This window comes from Grampus griseus, assembly GCF_964374135.1.
Source record: "Grampus griseus genome assembly, chromosome: 16".
Lineage (NCBI taxonomy): Eukaryota > Metazoa > Chordata > Mammalia > Artiodactyla > Delphinidae > Grampus > Grampus griseus.
Genome location: NC_139010.1, coordinates 27524047 through 27542699, shown reverse-complemented (window position 1 = coordinate 27542699; position 18653 = coordinate 27524047). Strand labels below are relative to the sequence as shown.

Sequence of the window (18653 nt, the reverse complement as noted above, 5' to 3'; positions counted from 1 at the left end):
TTATAAATTAGTAGTTAATTTTACTAGCGGACTATGTGAATGTAAAAATATGCAATAAAAAAAGCACAATCATGGACTTCCCTGGTGGCTCAGTGGTTAAGAATCTGCCTGCCAATGCAGGAGACGTGGGTTTGAGCCCTGGTCTGGGAAGATCGCACATCCTGTGGAGAAATTAAGCCCGTGCGTTACAACTACTGAGCCCACATGCCACAACTACTAAGCCCGTGCGCCTAGAGCCCGTGCTCCGCAACCAGAGAAGCCACTGCAATGAGAGGCCTGAGCACCGCAATGAAGAGTAGCCCCTGCTCGCCACAACTAGAGAAAGCCCGCACGCAGCAACAAAGATCCAGCACAGCCAAAAATAAATAAATTAATTTAAAAAAAAAGAAAGCACAATCATGAACATGAGTCAATAAGAAAAAAAACCTGTCAAAATAGGTCCTGTTGACTGCTTTGGGTTTGTTTTTGTTTTTGTTTTGTAGAAAAGAATAGTTTTATTGCTTTGCCAGGCAAAGGGGGACACAGCGGGTTCCTGCCCCCAAAAAACTGTCCCTGCTTTTTTTTTTTTTAAAGTTTACTCTTTGTTCATGTTTTTGCCTTGTAAGCAGTGGAATAAGTGGACAAGAAAAAATTATGGGAGAGAAACTTGTGAAAACTCCATCCATTAATTTCTCCCCTTGTGAATTATAAAAATACCATTTTTCTCTAGCCAAAAGAATACCCATCTCTGGAAGCCATTGAAAAGGTGAGTGTCATGGTATTTTAGGAGTCCTCTGGTAGTCACATATATAGGAATGGAGACCTGTCAAAGAGTCAGAATGTGGTCCAGTAGTCCAGAGGGGAGAGGATCTGGACCTCAGCAGCAGCAGCAATGAAAACAGAATGAAAGGAAATAGAAATCCACATCTGGCCCCCTGTTTCTAAATAGGAAGTAGTTACCAATTATTAAACAGCTTTCTCAATGGTTGGTTACCTCTGGTCCAGAGTCCTTTCATTCTGTTTTTAGGGAAAATGAATTTAAATTCCAATTTTAGTTTTACTTTAAGTAAGGAAACTATAAATTAAAGATAATTCATCTATGAATTATAGATAATTTAGAAAATAGAGAAAAGAGGAAAAAAAATAATTCATCACCCTAACAAGACCCCTGCTATTTTACATTTACTTATCCTTGATCTTGTAGATTTAAAAACTTTTCTAATAGTTCATTCTAGGTAAATCAAGCTCTGAGAAACAGGTTTCTGAACTAATAACCCATTAACTGCTAAACTTTGATGTTAAACATGATAACCCCAGACATTTCACACAAGCCTTCATTGGACTCTAAATTTCCCATGATCACAAACTATTAGTCCACTTACCTTTATAAGTATAGATGTTAATCCTCCAATTGCCTCTATTCCGCATTGGGCCCAAGCTTTCATCTCCCTCAATGAATTATTTGCACATTTAAAAAGTTTTTTATTTGAACCAATTTTGGACTTACAGAAAAGTTGCAAAAATAGTACAGTTTTTATATAGCCCTAACCCAGCTTCCTCTAATCTTATCATCTTATATAAGCATAGTATAATGATCAGAAGCAGGAAATTAGCATTGGTTCAATACTGTTACATAAAGACCGTCAAACTTCAAGTTTCTTCACCATTGTTCTTTATTGAGGATCCTGTCTAGGATCTCACATTGCATTTTAGACTTTTCTCCTCCTTAGTCTCCGAGGTTCTGTAAAAGTTTCTCAGTCTTTCTTTGTCTTTTATAACTTTGACATTTTTGGAGGGTATTAGTCAGTTATTTTGTCAAATATTCCTCAATTTGGATTTGTCTGATTTTTTTTTTTTCCTCATGATTGAACTGAGATTATATGGTTTAGGCAAGAACGTCAAGAAATGTGTTCTCAGTGCATTATTACCATGGGATTCATGATGTCAATATGTATTATTGCTCGTGATGTTTGACTTGATCACTTGGTTAAGGGGGTTTCTGCCTCATTTCTCTACAGTAAAGTTACTATCTTTCCCTTTGTGGTTAATAAATGTCTTGGTGGAGATACTTTGATACTATCATTTGCATGAATGTCATGGAATTCTCTACGTATAGAATTAGTAGTATTACTTAGAGACCTCATTGAACTTCATTTAATGATTATGAAATGAATTCCCTTAAGGGAGCTATCCCTTTCTGAGATACCTGCACCTTACTCCTGGTTTCATCAAAGGACCTTCAGGTTCTGCAGGAATAAATCCTTTCTAGTCAGTATTGGTCTCAGTTACACTCATATCCCATTCATAAAGAAGTCTCCAATGCTAATGCTAATAAGCTATAGATCTCTGAACCTCCTTTACCCCACTGTCTCTTAGGGTGACAGGCTCTTCCTGTGGCCCAGTGTCCTTCCAGGCCTCATCTCTCTTTATGGTTAAGCCAGTTTCATTTTGCAAACAGTTGAATGACTACTTAGGGTTTTTTCAGACACAGAGGCTAAGAGAAGCTGACTTTGTTGGTGAGGAATATAGTAGTAGATAATTAGGGCGGCTACGTCTATAGCCTGGTTTAATACTTTGGCCTGAGAAAAATGGCAGCACATTATGATGCATTGTGTATACTCGTTGTGAAGTAATCATTCTCTGTATTTCATTAATATAGAGAAATGTTTTTTTCTAGAGGTCTTCATTTTCTAGAGGTCTTCATTTTCTAGAGCTGTACCTCTAATACTGGCAGTCTTGAGCCATGATCTTTTAAATTTAGCCCTGCCATTTCTACTCTGTCAACTGTGTGTGGATCCCTAGTAGAATTATTACAGTCAGCCCAAGAATGAAAAATTCAAAGAGTACAATTTAGATCTATTTAGTGCTAACTAAATTTATATAACGCATAATGTATTAGATGGCTTTGATTAGTAAAATACATGTTTATTACTATTACCGAATTTAAAGTAGATTTTTTTTTTTTTTTTTGTGGTATGGGGGCCTCTCACTGTTGTGGCCTCTCCCATTGCGGAGCAACAGGCTCCGGACGCGCAGGCTCAGCGGCCATGGCTCACGGGCCCAGCCGCTCCGCAGCATGTGGGATCTTCCCGGACCGGGGCACGAACCCGCGTCCCCTGCATCAGCAGGCGGACTCTCAACCACTGCGCCACCAGGGAAGCCCTAAAGTAGATTTTTGAATCATATATTTTCTCAAGTAACGTATACTATAAAAGCTCAGTTTCTGTAATATGATTCAGAGTCTGTGGGACCTGGAGCTTACATAATTCAGAGGGCCCACTTTAAGGGAAACAGTTTTTTTAAAAGAGGAAAGTAGATATTGGGCTTGAGGGCCTGTGCAAGAGAGGGGCCCTTAATCTTCATGGTTTCTTCTTCTTTTTTCTTAATTCTACCCCACCTTGCCCTTGCCTTTCAGTGTTGTCTGCACATATGGTGCCTCTCCCTTCCCAAGGAATTGCTTTTACTAATATCATTTCCTGTCACAATTCATGGTTTTTTCTTAAGCCTGCCTCTGGATGTGGGGGTCTGCAGAAAGGTTGGGACCCACTGTTTTCTGTCATTTCACACATGGGAAAGGTTTTTTAGCCTGCTCACAGGAAGTTAGTGTGTTCAGATTGGGAACAATGTGGGACATACAATTTAGTAACTCTACTACATAAAGAAATAGGTAATAGGTGATAAGATGACATGCTTCTTTCCCAATTCTGGCTTCTAAGCTTCCTAGTTTACCTGATGTTAGAGACAACAAGGTAATGCAGGCTGTTTTGACTTAGTAAAGCCCAGGAGCTAGGTCGTAATGATGATTAAATAAGTATAAAGTAGATTAAAGATTAAATAAATATAAGTATTTATGTTCACATTTTTTATTTCTTCATGATTCAGACTTGGTAGGTTGTATATTTCTATATTTTAATTTATTTCTTCTAGATTATTCAGTTTGTTGGTGTATAATTGTCCACTGTAGTTTCTTATGATCCTTAGTATTTCTCTGTTATCAGTTGTAATTTCTCCTTTTTAATTTCTGATATTATTTATATGAACCTTCTCTCTCTTTTTTCTTAGTCTAGTTAAAGATTTGTCAATTTTATTTATATTTTCAAAAACCCAGCTTTTAGTTTCATTAGTCTTTTCTGTTGCCTTTCTAGTATGTGTTAATCAACTTGATATGGGAATCCCTTCACACAATGTATTCATATATAAAATCATCACATTGTACACTTTAAATACATAACAGTTTTATCAATTATACCTGAATAAAGTTGGGAAAAAAGGAATTTATGAACAAGCTTATTCAGAGTCTATTCTGCAATAGTAAAATATAGGTTGCTGTATCTTCTTCAGAGTTGAGAGCAACACGGCAATAGGGTTCTTGTATGCTCTTTCTCCTCCTTCCATCTTTGATTGAATATTCCATTGTGTTTGGAGTTGGCTGGAAACTAATAAATGTGGATAAAGATAATGATACATTTTCTGCAAAGAGTTTGGGAATAACTAGCTGACAAATAGCCTACTATCTGTTAGTTTGTTGTAGTCTAGGACTATTCTCTGCAGGATGCTGCGTGCCCTTTGGTTGCTACTGTTACAAAGGCAAAATCAATCAGATAGGAGTATTAGATAATGGACTATGGAGCCGTTTAAATTTAAATTTGAATAAATTTGCATCTAGCACTTAGTTACCAATATCAGGTGGTGGTTGTTTTTAATCATCATCTAATTGGCTGACCTGAAAACTAAGCAAGATTCCGTACTGAAAACTGTATATGGGGCTTCCCTGGTGGCGCAGTGGTTAAGAATCCACCTGCCAATTCAGGGCACACGGGTTTGATCCCTGGTCTCGGAAGATTCCACATGCTGCCGTGTGGCACAACTACTGAGCATGCGCTCTAGAGCCCGCGAGCCACAACTACTGAGCCCACGTGCCATGACTACTGAAGCCCTCACGCCTAGAGCCTGTGCTCCGCAACAAGAGAAGCCACGACAATGAGAAGCCCGCACACCGCAACGAAGAGTAGCCCCCACTATTTGCAACTAGAGAAAGCCCTTGCTCAGCAATGAAGACCCAAAGCAGCCAAAAATAAATAAATTAAAGAACAACAACAACAACAAACAAACTGCATATGGACAGCTTCTTTGGAACAGATTTCCACTAAACAAATAATGCAATGCTCACCAAGTTTGTTTAGCTTTGGGTTTTTTGTTTGTTTTTTTTTTTAAACTAAGTATCTAAGGATATGACTCAGATGCATTTATACAGAACTATCTCACTAGGATCTCATCTGCCCAAAGCTGTGTGATGTCCCTTAAAATGTTTATATTGACAGTGAGGAAAGCCTGAAGTTTTAACTGAATCACATAAATATTAGAATATCTTGCTTTATAAGATGAAGTAATTATGGAAAGTTTATGTATATGTATATGTGTACACATACATACATACCTATATACACACACATATATATTTAGAATCATGCTTTTTAGTTAGAATCACGATTTATAAATAGAAAGATAGATTATATGACAAATAAAATAAACTATAGTGAACTCCTATGTAATGTATCCCCACAATAACAGATATTTGTATATCCACAGTAACAGATATTTGTATATAACACAATTGGCTTCTGACCTCCATCCATTCTCTATTCTCAGATGGGATGGAGGGGAACAGGGAGAGGGGAAGGACCCTAGAAACAATGGTCTGATAGAAACATTAATTTCCCTTACAATTATAGAAAATTTATATAGGAATTCAGAAATGGGGGAGATCCCTTCAGGCTTGGGGTAGTCAAGGAGTGTTTTACAAAGGTTTTTACAAAGAGGCTGGGTTACCTATAGAGGGGAAGTAGGTTACTGAGCATCCCAAGTAGGTAAAACTATTAATAAGATCACAGAAATGGGAAAAATGTTTGGGTAAAAGTTTTTTTGTTTTCTTTTTATAAATTTATTTATTTTTGGCTGCATTGGGTCTTTGTTGCTGTGCACGGGTTTTCTCTAGTTGCAGCGAGCGGGGGCTACTCTTCGTTGTGGTGCACGGGCTTCTCGTTGTGGTGGCTTCTCGTTGCGGAGCACACGCTCTAGGCGCACAGGCTTCAGTAGTTGTGGTGCATGGGCTTAGTTGCTCCACGGCATGTGGGATCTTCCCGGACCAGGGCTCAAACCCGTGCCCCCTGCATTGGCAGGTGGATTCTTAATCAACCACTGTGCCACCAGGGAAGCCCTGGGTGGAGAAGTTTTATGTAGTGGGATAAAAAGAGATAAATATAAAATATAAATTAAGGTCAGATTATGTTATTAAGAATCAGACTGAGAAGTTTGGACATTATTCTTCAGGAGGGACCTGGGAAAGGTTTTTGTTTTTTTAATTGACACTTTAAAATATGCTTTAAAAAGTGTTTTTTAGAATCTTTGGTAGTCTATATAAAATTAGAAAAATTTATATTAAAATACCACAATCTTTTTGGTATAGAGTTCTGAGTTTTGCTAAATGCATAGAGGTAGTATAGTATAACTACCAGCACAATCAAGACACGTTAACAGGGCTTCCCTGGTGGCGCAGTGGTTGAGAGTCCGCCTGCCGATGCGGGGGACGCGGGTTCGTGCCCCCGTCCGGGAGGATCCCACGTGCCGCGGAGCGGCTGGGCCCGTGAGCCATGGCCGCTGAGCCTGTGCGTCCGGAGCCTGTGCTCCGCAACGGGATAGGCCGCAACAGTGGGAGGCCTGCGTACCGCAAAAAAAAAAAAAAAAAAAAAAAAAAAAGATACGTTAACAGTTTCATCAGCCTGGTACTGCCCCTTTGCAATCAACCCCTACTGTCACCCACAACTTCTGGAAACACTGGTCTATTTTGACTTTTAATTTTGACTTTTCCAAGATGTCATAAAAGTGAAATCATATAGTATATAGCCTTTTGAGTCTCATCATAGTACATTTGAGATTCATCCATATTTTTGTGTATGTCAGTATTCTTTCCTTTTTATTGTTGAGTTTAATGTATGTATGTACCACTTACTAATTGAAGAACATTTGGGTTGTTTCCAGTTTTTGGTGATTATGTGTAAAGCCATTATAAACACTTGTGTAAAGGTTTTTATGTGGCATAAGCTTTCATTTCTTTTGGGTAAAATACCTAGGAATGGGATTGCTAGGTCAGATGGTAAAAGTATATTTAACATTATATGTAATTGCCAACAGTGTCATTTTGCATTTCTATCAACAATTTAGGAGACTTCCAGTCGCTCTGATACTTCCTCATTAGCCTTTGTTATTGTCAGGTTTTAAATATTTTTGTTTTTGTTTTTAGCTACTTTAGTAGGCATGTAGTGTGGTTTTAATTCCATTTCCCTAAAGACTAATAATATTGAATATCTTCTTATATGTTTATTTGCTATCTGTGTATTTTTTTAAATTTATTTATTTTTGGCTGTGTTAGGTCTTTGTTGCTGTGCACGGGCTTTCTCTAGTTGCAGCGAGCGGGGGCTACTCTTTGTTGTGATGCGCGGGCTTCTCATTGGGGTGGCTCTCTTGTGTAGCACAGGCTCTTGGCGCGTGGGTTTCAGTAGTTGTGGCTCGTGGGGTCAGTAGTTGTGGCTCGCAGGCTCTAGAGCACAGGCTTGGTAGTTGTGGCGCACGGGCTTAGTTGCTCCATGGCATGTGGGATCTTCCTGGATCAGGGCACGAACCTGTGTGCCCCGCATTGGCAGGCGGATTCTCAACCACTGTGCCGCCAGGGAAGTCCTGTGTATTTTCTTTTTTTTTTTTTTTTTGCGGTAAGCGGGCCTCTCACTGTTGTGGTCCCTCCCGTTGCGGAGCACAGGCTCCGGACGCGCAGGCTCAGCGGCCATGGCTCACCGGCCCAGCCTCTCCGCGGCATGTGGGATCTTCCCGGACTGGGGCACGAACCCGTGTCCCCTGCATCGGCAGGCGGACTCTCAACCACTACGCCACCAGGGAAGCACGCTTTGCCTGGTTTTGAGTCCGTATTTGGTATATATCAGGGTCCTCCCATGTGTGCGCACACGTCTCTTAGCCAAGATGGATTCTAGTGAAGCGACCTCTAGGTAGGTTGACATCTCTTGCTATGAGGTGATGCCCCCTCCCTTTTGACCTCCAAAGAGCCTTTCTGTGCATGTATAGTCAGGAAGGTCTTCTTGACCTCAAGAAAGAGAAATATGTTGTCTCTATCTTTATCTGGGCAGTGCTCAGCTCTTCTCTCGTGCCTGCTATTTTGGAGTATCTGTCCACAGGGGACAACTCCAGCTGCCCAGCCTGGGGCCCATCTATCTCCTGCCTCAATGCCATTAGTAAAATAAATAAATAAATAAATAAATAAATTTTAAAAAATGGGGGATAAAGAGGAGGGACTATTTTGGGGGGGAAGGCGGTGACTTCAGATTTGGACATGTTAAACTTGTTTTGAAAGTGGGACAGTGTGCACATAGTTGGTAATTTGGTTTCAGAGTTCATAAGATCTGTGATTTATCAAACCAGAAGTTATGGTTGAAGTTCTGATGGAAAAGGGGATGAGAACACTCATGGAAAGTACTCTAGACAAGACCAAGAAGGTCTAATTTTAACTTTAGGGAATGTTTAGGTTTTTTTTTTTTTTTTTGGCTGTGTTGGGTTTCATTGGTGCACGCAGGATTTCTCTAGTTGTGGTGTTGCAGTGCACGGCCTTCTCATTGCAGTGGCTTCTCTCGTCACAGAGCAAGGGCTCTAGGCACGCAGGCTTCAGTAGTTGCAGCACGTTGGCTCAGTAGTTGTGGCTCACGGGCTTAGTTGCTCCGCGGCATGTAGGCTCTTCCCAGACCAGGGCTTGAACCCGTGTCCCCTGCATTGGCAGGCAGATTCTTAACCACTGCACCACCAGGAAAGTCCCGGAATGCTTACTTTTAAGAAAGCAACAAAAGAGAGAGAAAATGGACTGTCAGAGCAGTAGGAGAACCAGTGTTTGTCATTCTCTCATTTTTGTCATTCTTTTATTTTCTTATTAATTCACCCTATGAATTCACGATTGTGTTACATCAGGCAGCCAGTGTTAGGTGCTGCAGAAAAATTAAGAAGAATGAGGCATATGGAAAAAGCCAGTGGGTTTTGAAATTAGATTTCTTTAGAAGGCAAATGTTCCATGAAGTAGAATTGTGATGGTGGAATAAAGGAACAGTACCATGTTCTGAAGACATTAATGATGAGCAAGGAGAAGCAGCAGTTGTAAATTATTTTACAGAGACTTTTAGCAGTGAAAGGTTGAAAAAAATTTAGGACAGTAGGCGTAAGGATTTAATAAGTTCAAGGTGGTCTTTGCTGTTACTGGGTTTTTAAAGAATATAGGATATCTATGTGGTTATCTTTAAAGGGAAAAGAGCTCATGAGAAGGGAATGTTTGAATGGTAATAATAACAATAACAATAATTTATATAGCAGTTACTATATGCCAGACATTGATATCCTCATAATAAGCGAGAAGATACTATGGATATAGTAATTATTGACATGTGGAGTATACCAAGGAATTGAGGTAATTGCCTGCTGATTTATCAGTTCAAGTATAGATTCTTCAGTAAATTATAAGTAAACTGCTATATAGAATAACAGAACCAGAAATGTGGGCAAATTTTCTGGAAACTGTTGGGATATCTCAGTGTTGTACAGTTTTTTTTTTTTTTTTTTTTTTTGCGGTACGCGGGCCTCTCACTGCTGCGGCCTCTCCCGTTGCGCAGCACAGGCTCCGGACAAGCAGGCTCAGCGGCCATGGCTCACGGGCCCAGCCGCTCCACGGCATGTGGGATCTTCCCGGACCGGGGCACGAACCCGTGTCCCCTGCATCGGCAGGCGGACCCTCAACCACTGCGTCACCAGGGAAGTCCCTGTGTTGTACAGTTTGACTTCCTATTGTTTGGGTTACTTTTGACTTTAATCACTAGTGATGGGGCTACTGTTCCTTCCTTAGAAACTGAGACACTCTTCATGGCTTTTCCATTTGAATCATTGATCAGTTGAACATGGTCAGTGTTTGTAGACCTTCTAAAATGTTACCCTATTCCTTGTAATAGACTCAGTTGTTTACCTTTTTATGTTAAACTTTTTATTTTATTTTTTTAAACTTTGTATTTTTTAAATAATTGTAAAATTCAAATGTTTCTTCAAGCACATAGCTAAATCATACTGACATGTACCTTGTTCTATGTGAGGCCTATTGTTCTTTTCATATAATTAGAAGACTTATTCCTGCTGGCTTACAACTTTCTAGTATCCTGAGGTCCCCAAACAGAAATTTACTTTTCAGTTTTTAGGCTCAGCAATTCACTCATTCAGTGAACTCATTATTAATTCTTTGTTTTGAAAACTTGCTTTCACATACCTATCACGTTAAATCTTAGTCACTGTGTGAAATACGTATTGTGCCACCGTTCCATAGACCCAGAAAACAAAGTTCAGGACACCTAAGTTATTTGGGATTACATAAAGTAGTAAAAATGTAGAATTTGAACCCATGTTTTTCCAACTCCAGGTCTAGTCCTAGTCCTCTTAATAATATCACAATTACTCTACATCACTTACTCCTGACAACAGCTTGAATTTACACTGTGTTTCGACCTCTCCTTGTCATAGAAATAGGATTCAAGCTTTATTTCCTTTTAATTTGTCCTCATATCTATACATTTTTGTATTTTTCTTTTTCTTTCTTTTATTTTCAGTTTGGGATTGCCAATATCATCTGGCATGGTTATTATCTACCAGCTTAATGATTTTAGTCATGATTTTGCATTGAGTTACTAATACTTCATACAGTACAAGCTAATTCTTACATAATTTTAAATTCTTGTATTATTTGCAGATATCAATTCCTTTTCAACTTAAAAAATAATTTAAAACTTACAAACAAGTTGCAAGAAATGGAACAAAGAATTTTCATATACCCTTGAGCCAGATTTATTTATTGTTAACATTTTGCTATATTTGCTTTACTATTTTCTCTCTCCTTCTCTCTCCATATATACATAAGTATACATGCATACACACAAATTTTTTTTTTTTTTTCCTGAACCATTTCAGAGTAGGTTGCAGACATTATGCTCTTTTACCCCTAAAATACTCTGGTATTGCCTAGGAAGTTCTTTTTCTTTTTAAAAATAGGTTGTTAGAGCCATGTTGGTAGAACTCTTTATTTTCTCATGTATCTTTAGTAGATGGACTATATTGTTTGGTGCTAGACCTGTAATTTAAGTGAAATATTTTGTCATCAGTATTTCTTGGACCATTTGTTATTACCACTCTTGGCTTTGTTCTTTTTGGCTCTCACCTCTGGTTTCTGACACACCTAGCTCAAGTGTGAGAGCTTTTTGCCTTACCCTACATAATGCTGCCATTCAGAGCCTGAGAATCTTTTTTTCTGCTACTGCCTTTTTTCCCTTTGCTCCCTGAACTCAGGGGTGTGTATCATAGGGCAGGCTGAGTTTCAGTGAGCTCCTAATGTGGATACTGGAAACCCCACCTGCCTGCCAAGTCCTTTTGGCTTTGAGCAAAGTGGAGGGTTGGTATTTGTCATTCTTTTGCAGCAGTTGAGCTGAAGGAATGCTGCATGGCTTGTTGGAAGTTGCTTAGTGGCCTCGAGTGGGGTGTGTATGGGGTGTGTGTAGAGGGTTGAGGGTCATGTAGTCTGTGTAGGAGACATGGGATCCTGCCTGGTGCTATATGCTAATCATCAGGCAGTGTTTATTGAGTGCCTGCTTATGACTAGACTAGCACTGTGTTAGGAGCTTTTGGAATAGTATAATAAAATATATAATTAAGTCACAGTAAGTAGTCAAACAATTCTAGCTCTGACACCAGCTTTGATTTGGGCAAGTTAATGTCTTTAAGCCTCCCTTTACTCTTCTGTGAAACGGAACTATTAATACCTACATGATAGGGCTGTTATGAAGATAAAATAAAGAATATCGGTATTGTTTAGCACATGTCTGACACTAGTTAGTATTTCATTTCATACAGTCATAGTCAGGATATATGACTGACACCATATAAAACAAATAGAGATTAATAAAAACAAATACAGAATAATATGACACTATAATGTATAATCTAATACTTTAACTGTGACCTGTAGATTATAAATAGTCTGGGAATTTAGAGAAGGGAAAGAACAGTCTGTGCAACCGTTTAATGTTCCTGTGCCTCAGCTTTTCCACTGAACACACTATGGATAGTGCTAGGTGAACCAAGAATGATTAAGATGTTATAGCATTTTTGCTTTTTTAGGTCATCCATACGATGGTGGGAAGGAAGGGAGAAGCTTGGGAAACTGTTAGAAACCAAATTTAATATTTAACATTCTTAATTTTTTCCTTCTGTGGACCTGGCAGCCTTACAGGAAAACTTAAAGGTGAATATTAGAAGCATTTCCTTCCAAGGAAATTTTCCCTTGTTGCCTCACTGACATTTTAATTAGTTGAAAATTAATGTTGGTCAATGGATGGCCTCTGATTGTGAATGCCTTGGATATAATCTGAGGATTAAGTGATTTGTAACCCAAATTATCTCTCTGATCCTCTGGCAAAAAATGTAACATACAAACTGGATGTTAAGGACATATGGTTTACTCACCATGAGGGTTTCTCTGGGATGGGACATCTTTACTCAGAGCCTAGACTGATAACATGACCCTCCCACCTTTAAATAGGCTTTTATAGCCATGAGCATTTAAAATACCTTGAAAAATTTCTGTACTCACAACATCCAAAACAAACTGTTTCAATTTCTAGTTTGGTGTGTGTTTACTTGGTAACTTTTTTCTTAGCCTGATTTTGGAAAGTTTGCATTCAGTTCTTATTTCTGTCCAGGTCAACTTTCTTCTCCTCCTAGAAAATTTGGGAGGAGGCTCCTATGAGACTAAAGCTGCGCACACCTTTTTCTTCCCACCTCTTTGGTTTGAGTGTTTCTCCTTTTTGTTGTTGTTAGGATTTCTTTGCAGGGGTGGGGTGGTGAGCATTGTTTGTCTCGGTTTCAAGTTTTAGTGAGAGGTGAGGCAACGCTGATCTTGGCAGAAGCGCACAAAGCTAGTAGAGTCATTAAATGACGCAAGCTTTTGATTGTTTTTTTTTTTCTTTCTTTAAAGCTCTCTGGCACAGCTGGCTAGTCTAGTCACAGAGGAAAAGAGAAGAGACTTTCTGAAGTTCTGGATGGAATACTAGAAAATGTTGGGGGCATATTAAAAAACAGCAGCAGAACAACAAAAACAGAAACTCCATTTATTTCAGACAAGCTTCTTAGCTTTGTGGAATCTATGTCAGTTGCTTAGAACTTGGGTTTTTACTTCAGAGGATGATGGGACGAGGCAATAGAAGGCGAGGAGGGTTGCGTTGGATTCTTGCTTATCCGTCTGCCTCTCCTTCCAGTTGGAAAATTCTTCAATCCACAAGAAGCATTATAAACAAGCCTAAAGAACACATCCTACCCTGATCCTGGATTCTGTTGGAGTTGAGGAGTACAGCCACTTCACCAGGGTTTTATGGAGGCAGTTCAAGAAAAATCGAAGGAAGGATTTCTCTATTTGAATTAATCCTGTGCCATGTTACATTTTGGGCATTGCTTGGAGCAAGTAGAGGACAGCTCTGTCATGTGGATCTAAGGATACCTGAGTTTCTTGAGCTGCATATATGATGTTTGAAATGTTGTCAATTTAAAATCTTTCAACATAAATTTGTTAAATTCTGGATTCTCTTTATATTAAGGACTTCAGCAGACAGAAACTCCCTCCCCAAAAGATACAAAACTTCCTCTGTGTTTTCAGGCTAAATGTGAACAATAATGTCTTGGAAGAGAAATTATTTTTCAGGGGGCCGTGGTAGTGTCCAAGGGATGTTTGCTCCTCGAAGCTCAACCTCCATAGCCCCCAGCAAAGGCCTCAGCAATGAGCCAGGACAAAACAGCTGCTTCCTCAACAGTGCCTTGCAGGTAAGGGTAATTTCTTTCTTTTTGGTGAACTTTGACTTTCACTTGCTGATGCTGTATTTCTGATTACTGTTTTAAATCTAACACTTGATAGTCTCTGTTTGAGGTCAGCAGCCTAAGATTATTTTTTAAGTTAATCTCTGTGATCGTAGGCAAGTCACTTTATCTCTTTGAGTCTCAATTACCTCATTTGTAAAAGAGGAGAGTAATAATGATAGTAGAAATAATAACTGTAACTACTACTACTTAGCTGTCTAAAGGGAGGTACATGGACTAGATGATCTTACTACTTGTTTATTGACTTTTTTCCTGAACAGTCTCTACTGTTTCCTTTTTTTCCATTTGAGACGAAGGTGTCTCATCACCCTAGTTGCTTTCCTCTAGTATAGAAAGCAAAATTCTTTCCACAAGTGAAAGATTCTCAGGTATGTTATTCTTTTTTTTAATATTCTTTTTTACTTTTTATTGATGTATAATATACATACAGGAAAATGCATGTATCATAATTATACAACTCAGCTTTCAAAACTGATCACAACCATGTAAACAGCACCCAGATTAACAAAGAGCTGATTTCCAGCTTCCAGAAGACTCCCTTGCGGTCTCTTCCAGTCACTAACCACTCCCCAAGGGTGAACACTATTGAAGGGTAACCACCAACCATAGATTAGTTTTGCCTGTTTTTGAACTTAATTTAAATGAATCAGGTATGTTATTCTTGTCTCATAATATTCAGGCTCTTAGCACACGTTCTGATCGGGGTCCAGTCTTTGTCTACTTCTTCATCTCCTTCCTCTGAGCTCTCCTTGCAGTGTCTGGTCAGATATGCTTGCACAGAGCTGGTAGAAAATAAATTCCTCTAAGGTGATTATCTACTCTAAATTTTCCCTTTTTGTCTTGCTTGCCACTTTAGCTGTCTCAGAATCCCAAAGCTTCCTGTCTGTCTGCCTGCCCTGCCCAATCAGAGCCATACCGTGTTCGGTTCATCCCCCTTGGTCTAACTTTCAAGTGATTGCTTTCCCCTTTTTTCTCCTCTTCACAGTAAAAGTAAATGAAATTTGCCACCCAAGATAATTATGCTTGGGTAAAATATTAGCTTTACACCTCAGATGTATGAGAAAATAAGTTGTTATGAGAGAAAAAAAGACAAGACAATTGGGAACATATGTATATGTATAACTGATTCACTTTGTTATAAAGCAGAAACTAACACACCATTGTAAAGCAATTATACCCCCCCCCCCAAAAAAAAAGACAAGACAACATATTTGATATAAAAAGCACTGGACTTAGGAGACCTGGGTTCTAGTTTTAGCCTTTCTTTAGACTAGCCTTGTGACCTTGTACAGGTAATAGTATTTTAATTTCCTCATTTGTAGTACAAGGATCTTGTCAAGCTTATTTATTTATTTACTTATTTATTTTGTATTATGAATCTTCATGTACACATCAACCAGGCTCAACAATGATTAATATTTACCAGTCTTAGTTCATTCACTGGCCCCCTTTTTTTGCTGAATTATTTTAAGCTACTCCCAAGCATTATGTGATCTTTAAATACTTCAGTGTATTTCTCTAGTACATAAGGACATGAAAAAAACCATAATCTTAAAGACTTTATCACACCTAAAAAGTTTAGCTAAAATTATTAATATTATCTAATACCCAGTCCATGTTTAGTCTTCTCAGTAGTATTAAAAATGTCTTTAAAAAAAAATTGAGGTAAAGTTGATGTACAATATTATATAGGTTACAGGTGTACAACATAGAGATTCACAATTTTTAAAGGTTATACTCCATTTATAGTTATTATAAAATATTGACTGTATTCCCTGTGTTGTATGGTATATCCTTGTAGCTTACTTATTTTATACAGAATAATTTGTACCTCTTAATCTCCTACCCCTATCTTGCCCCCCACCTTCCCTCTCCTCACTGGTAGCCACTAGATTGTTCTCTATATCTGTGAGTCTGTTTCTTTTTTGTTGTATTCACTAGTTTATTTTATTGTTTAGATTCCACATATAAGTGATATCATACAGTATTTGTCTTTCTCTCTCTGATTTATTTCACTTAGCATAATAACCTCCAAGTCCATCCATGTTGCAAATGACAAAGTTTCATTGTCAAGATTATTTATGTAATGAAATTTCCATACTCTGTTTTCAAATTTTTATTTGAAAACATTAAAAAATTCTATGCTGTCAAGAGTCAAAAATTCTATGCTGTCAAACTAAAGAAAGAGTGTAAGTACCTTCACTAATTACTACCACAAATTGTATGCAGTTGCAGCAGGGGCGGGGGTGGGTGTGGGTGTTTGGTTAGGCTATTTTCCCCCCACGTATTAGTTTTTTGAGTCACTTTGCATAAACTAATAATACTTTTGTAATTTAGAGGAAGGTAAAAAAAGGTGTTGATATAGATGTGTGTGTGTTTAGCTCCTATCAGGCCATAGTCCTGTTTTTATAATTCTGGTTTTTTCTATATGTTCTATTTTTATTGTCAGTCTAAGCAATAATATTTACAAATTTCTGTTCTAATTTCCAGTGCCATATAGAACATATAACTTACACACACATACCTATTTTTATATTTATACTTGGAAGACATTGATAATTTTGGAGTGCCTGTTATAATCATGTTACAAGCTGAAAGTAATTGTTTCAATGAGCTAATATTCTAACTTTTGGTATGAAAGCTGTGTTCACCACAGATGTATTGAACCCATTACATTTATTATAAAAAGGCGTTGCTTATTTGGAAGTGTAACGTGTTTCAAAGAACTTTTGGAAATATATATCTATAGACACCAAAGTATGAAGAAGCCTCGGAGGTGTGCTATAATCTGGTGCTCCAAAAGTAGTGCCTTTTCATATATGGTGCTATTTAAATGTTTTCCAGATAAGAGGAGCTTCCTAAGGCATTTATGCTATATATTACACCATTTCTCTTTCAACTGAACTCATAGTTTACTCAGATTTCGTGAGTTTTTTTATGAAGTGTCTTTTTGTATTCCAGGATCCCATCCAGGATACTACATTTACATTTACTTGTCCTGTCTCCTTAGGCGCCTCTTGGCTGTGACAGTTTCACACAATTTCCTTGTTTTTGATGATTTTGACAATTTTGAAGGGTACTAATCAAGTATTTTGTAGGATGTCCCACTATTGCAGTTTGTCTGATATGCTTCTCATGATTATATTGGCGTTATGGGTTTTTGAGAGGAATACCATAGAAGTAAAGTGTTGTTCTCATCACATTGTATCAAGGTTACAAACTATGAACAGATTTTTTTTTAACATCTTTATTGGAGTATAATTGCTTTACAATGTGTGTTAGTTTCTGCTGTATAACAGAGTGAATCAGTTATATGCATACGTATATCCCCATATCCCCTCCCTCTTGCGTCTGCCTCCCACCCTCCTTATCCCACCCCTCTAGGTGGTCGCAAAGCACTGAGCTGATCTCCCTGTGCTAGGCAGCTGCTTCCCACTAGCTATCTATTTTACATTTGGTAGTCTATATATGTCAGTGTTACTCTCTCACTTCATCCCGGCTTACCCTTCCCGGTCCATGTGTCCTCAAGTCCATTCTCTATGTGTCTTTATTCCTGTCCTGCCCCTAGGTTCGTCAGAACCAATTTTTTTTTATAGATTCCATATATATGTGTTAGCATACAGTATTTGTTTTTCTCTTTCTGACTTATTTCACTCTGTATGACAGACTCTAGGTCCATCCACCTCTCTACAAATAACTCAATTTCGTTTCTTTTCATGGCTGAGTAATACTCCATTGTATATATGTGACACATCTTCTTTATCCATTCATCTGTCGATGGACACTTAGGTTACTTCCATGTCCTGGCTATTGTAAATAGTGGTGCACTGAACATTGTGGTACATGACTCTTTTTAAATTATGGTTTTCAGGGTATATGCCCAGTAGTGGGATTGCTGAGGCATATGGTAGTTCTATTTTTAGTTTTTTAAGGCGTTCTCCATAGTGGCTATATCAATTTACGTTCCCACGAACAGTGAAAGAGGGCTCCCTTTTCTCCTCACCCCCTCCAGCATTTATTGTTTGCAGATTTTTTGATGATGGCCATTCTGACCGGTGTGAGGTGATACCTCATTGCAGTTTTGATTTGCATTTCTCTAATGATTAGTGATGTTGAGCATCTTTTCATGTGTTTGTTGGCAATCTGTATATCTTATTTGGAGAAATGTCTATTTAGGTCTTCTGCCCATTTTTGGATTGGGTTGTTTGTTTTTTTGATATTGAGATGCATGAGCTGCTTGTATATTTTGGAGATTAATCCTTTGTCGGTTGCTTCGTTTGCAAATATTTTCTCCCATTCTGAGGGTTGTCTTTTCTTCTTTTTTATGGTTTCCTTTGCTGTGCAAAAGCTTTTAAGTTTCATTAGGTCCCATTTGTTTATTTTTGTTTCTATTTCCGTTTCTCTAGGAGGTGAGTCAAAAAGGATCTTGCTGTGATTTATGTCATAGAGTGTTCTGCCTATGTTTTCCTCTAAGAGTTTTATAGTGTCTGGCCTTACATTTAGGTCTTTAATCGATTTTGAGTTTATTTTTGTGTTTGGTGTAAGGGAGTGTTCTAATTTCATTCTTTTACATGTAGCTGTCCAGTTTTCCCAGCACCACTTATTGAAGAGGCTGTCTTTTCTCCATTGTATATTCTTGCCTCCTTTATCAAAGATAAGGTGACCATATG

At 38.3% G+C, this 18653-nt stretch overlaps 1 protein-coding gene across 16 annotated transcripts in view; it reads left to right on the top strand.

Annotated features, from left to right (window-relative positions):
• Positions 1-18653, top strand: part of USP54 (ubiquitin specific peptidase 54) — a 149257-nt gene that overhangs the window by 63201 nt on the left and 67403 nt on the right. For 11 of the 16 annotated variants that reach the window (XM_082673119.1, XM_082673114.1, XM_082673113.1 and 8 more), the window contains exon 2: positions 13091-13929. The exons of 1 other annotated variant lie outside the window; for it this stretch is intronic. In XM_082673119.1, the coding sequence (XP_082529245.1) occupies positions 13783-13929 (147 nt within the window). In that variant the 5' untranslated portion in view covers positions 13091-13782. Of the gene's footprint in view, positions 1-12336; positions 12359-12948; positions 13930-18653 lie in introns of those variants that run through there. 4 more of the 16 variants (XM_082673117.1, XM_082673116.1, XM_082673118.1 and 1 more) reach the window with 3 other exon arrangements.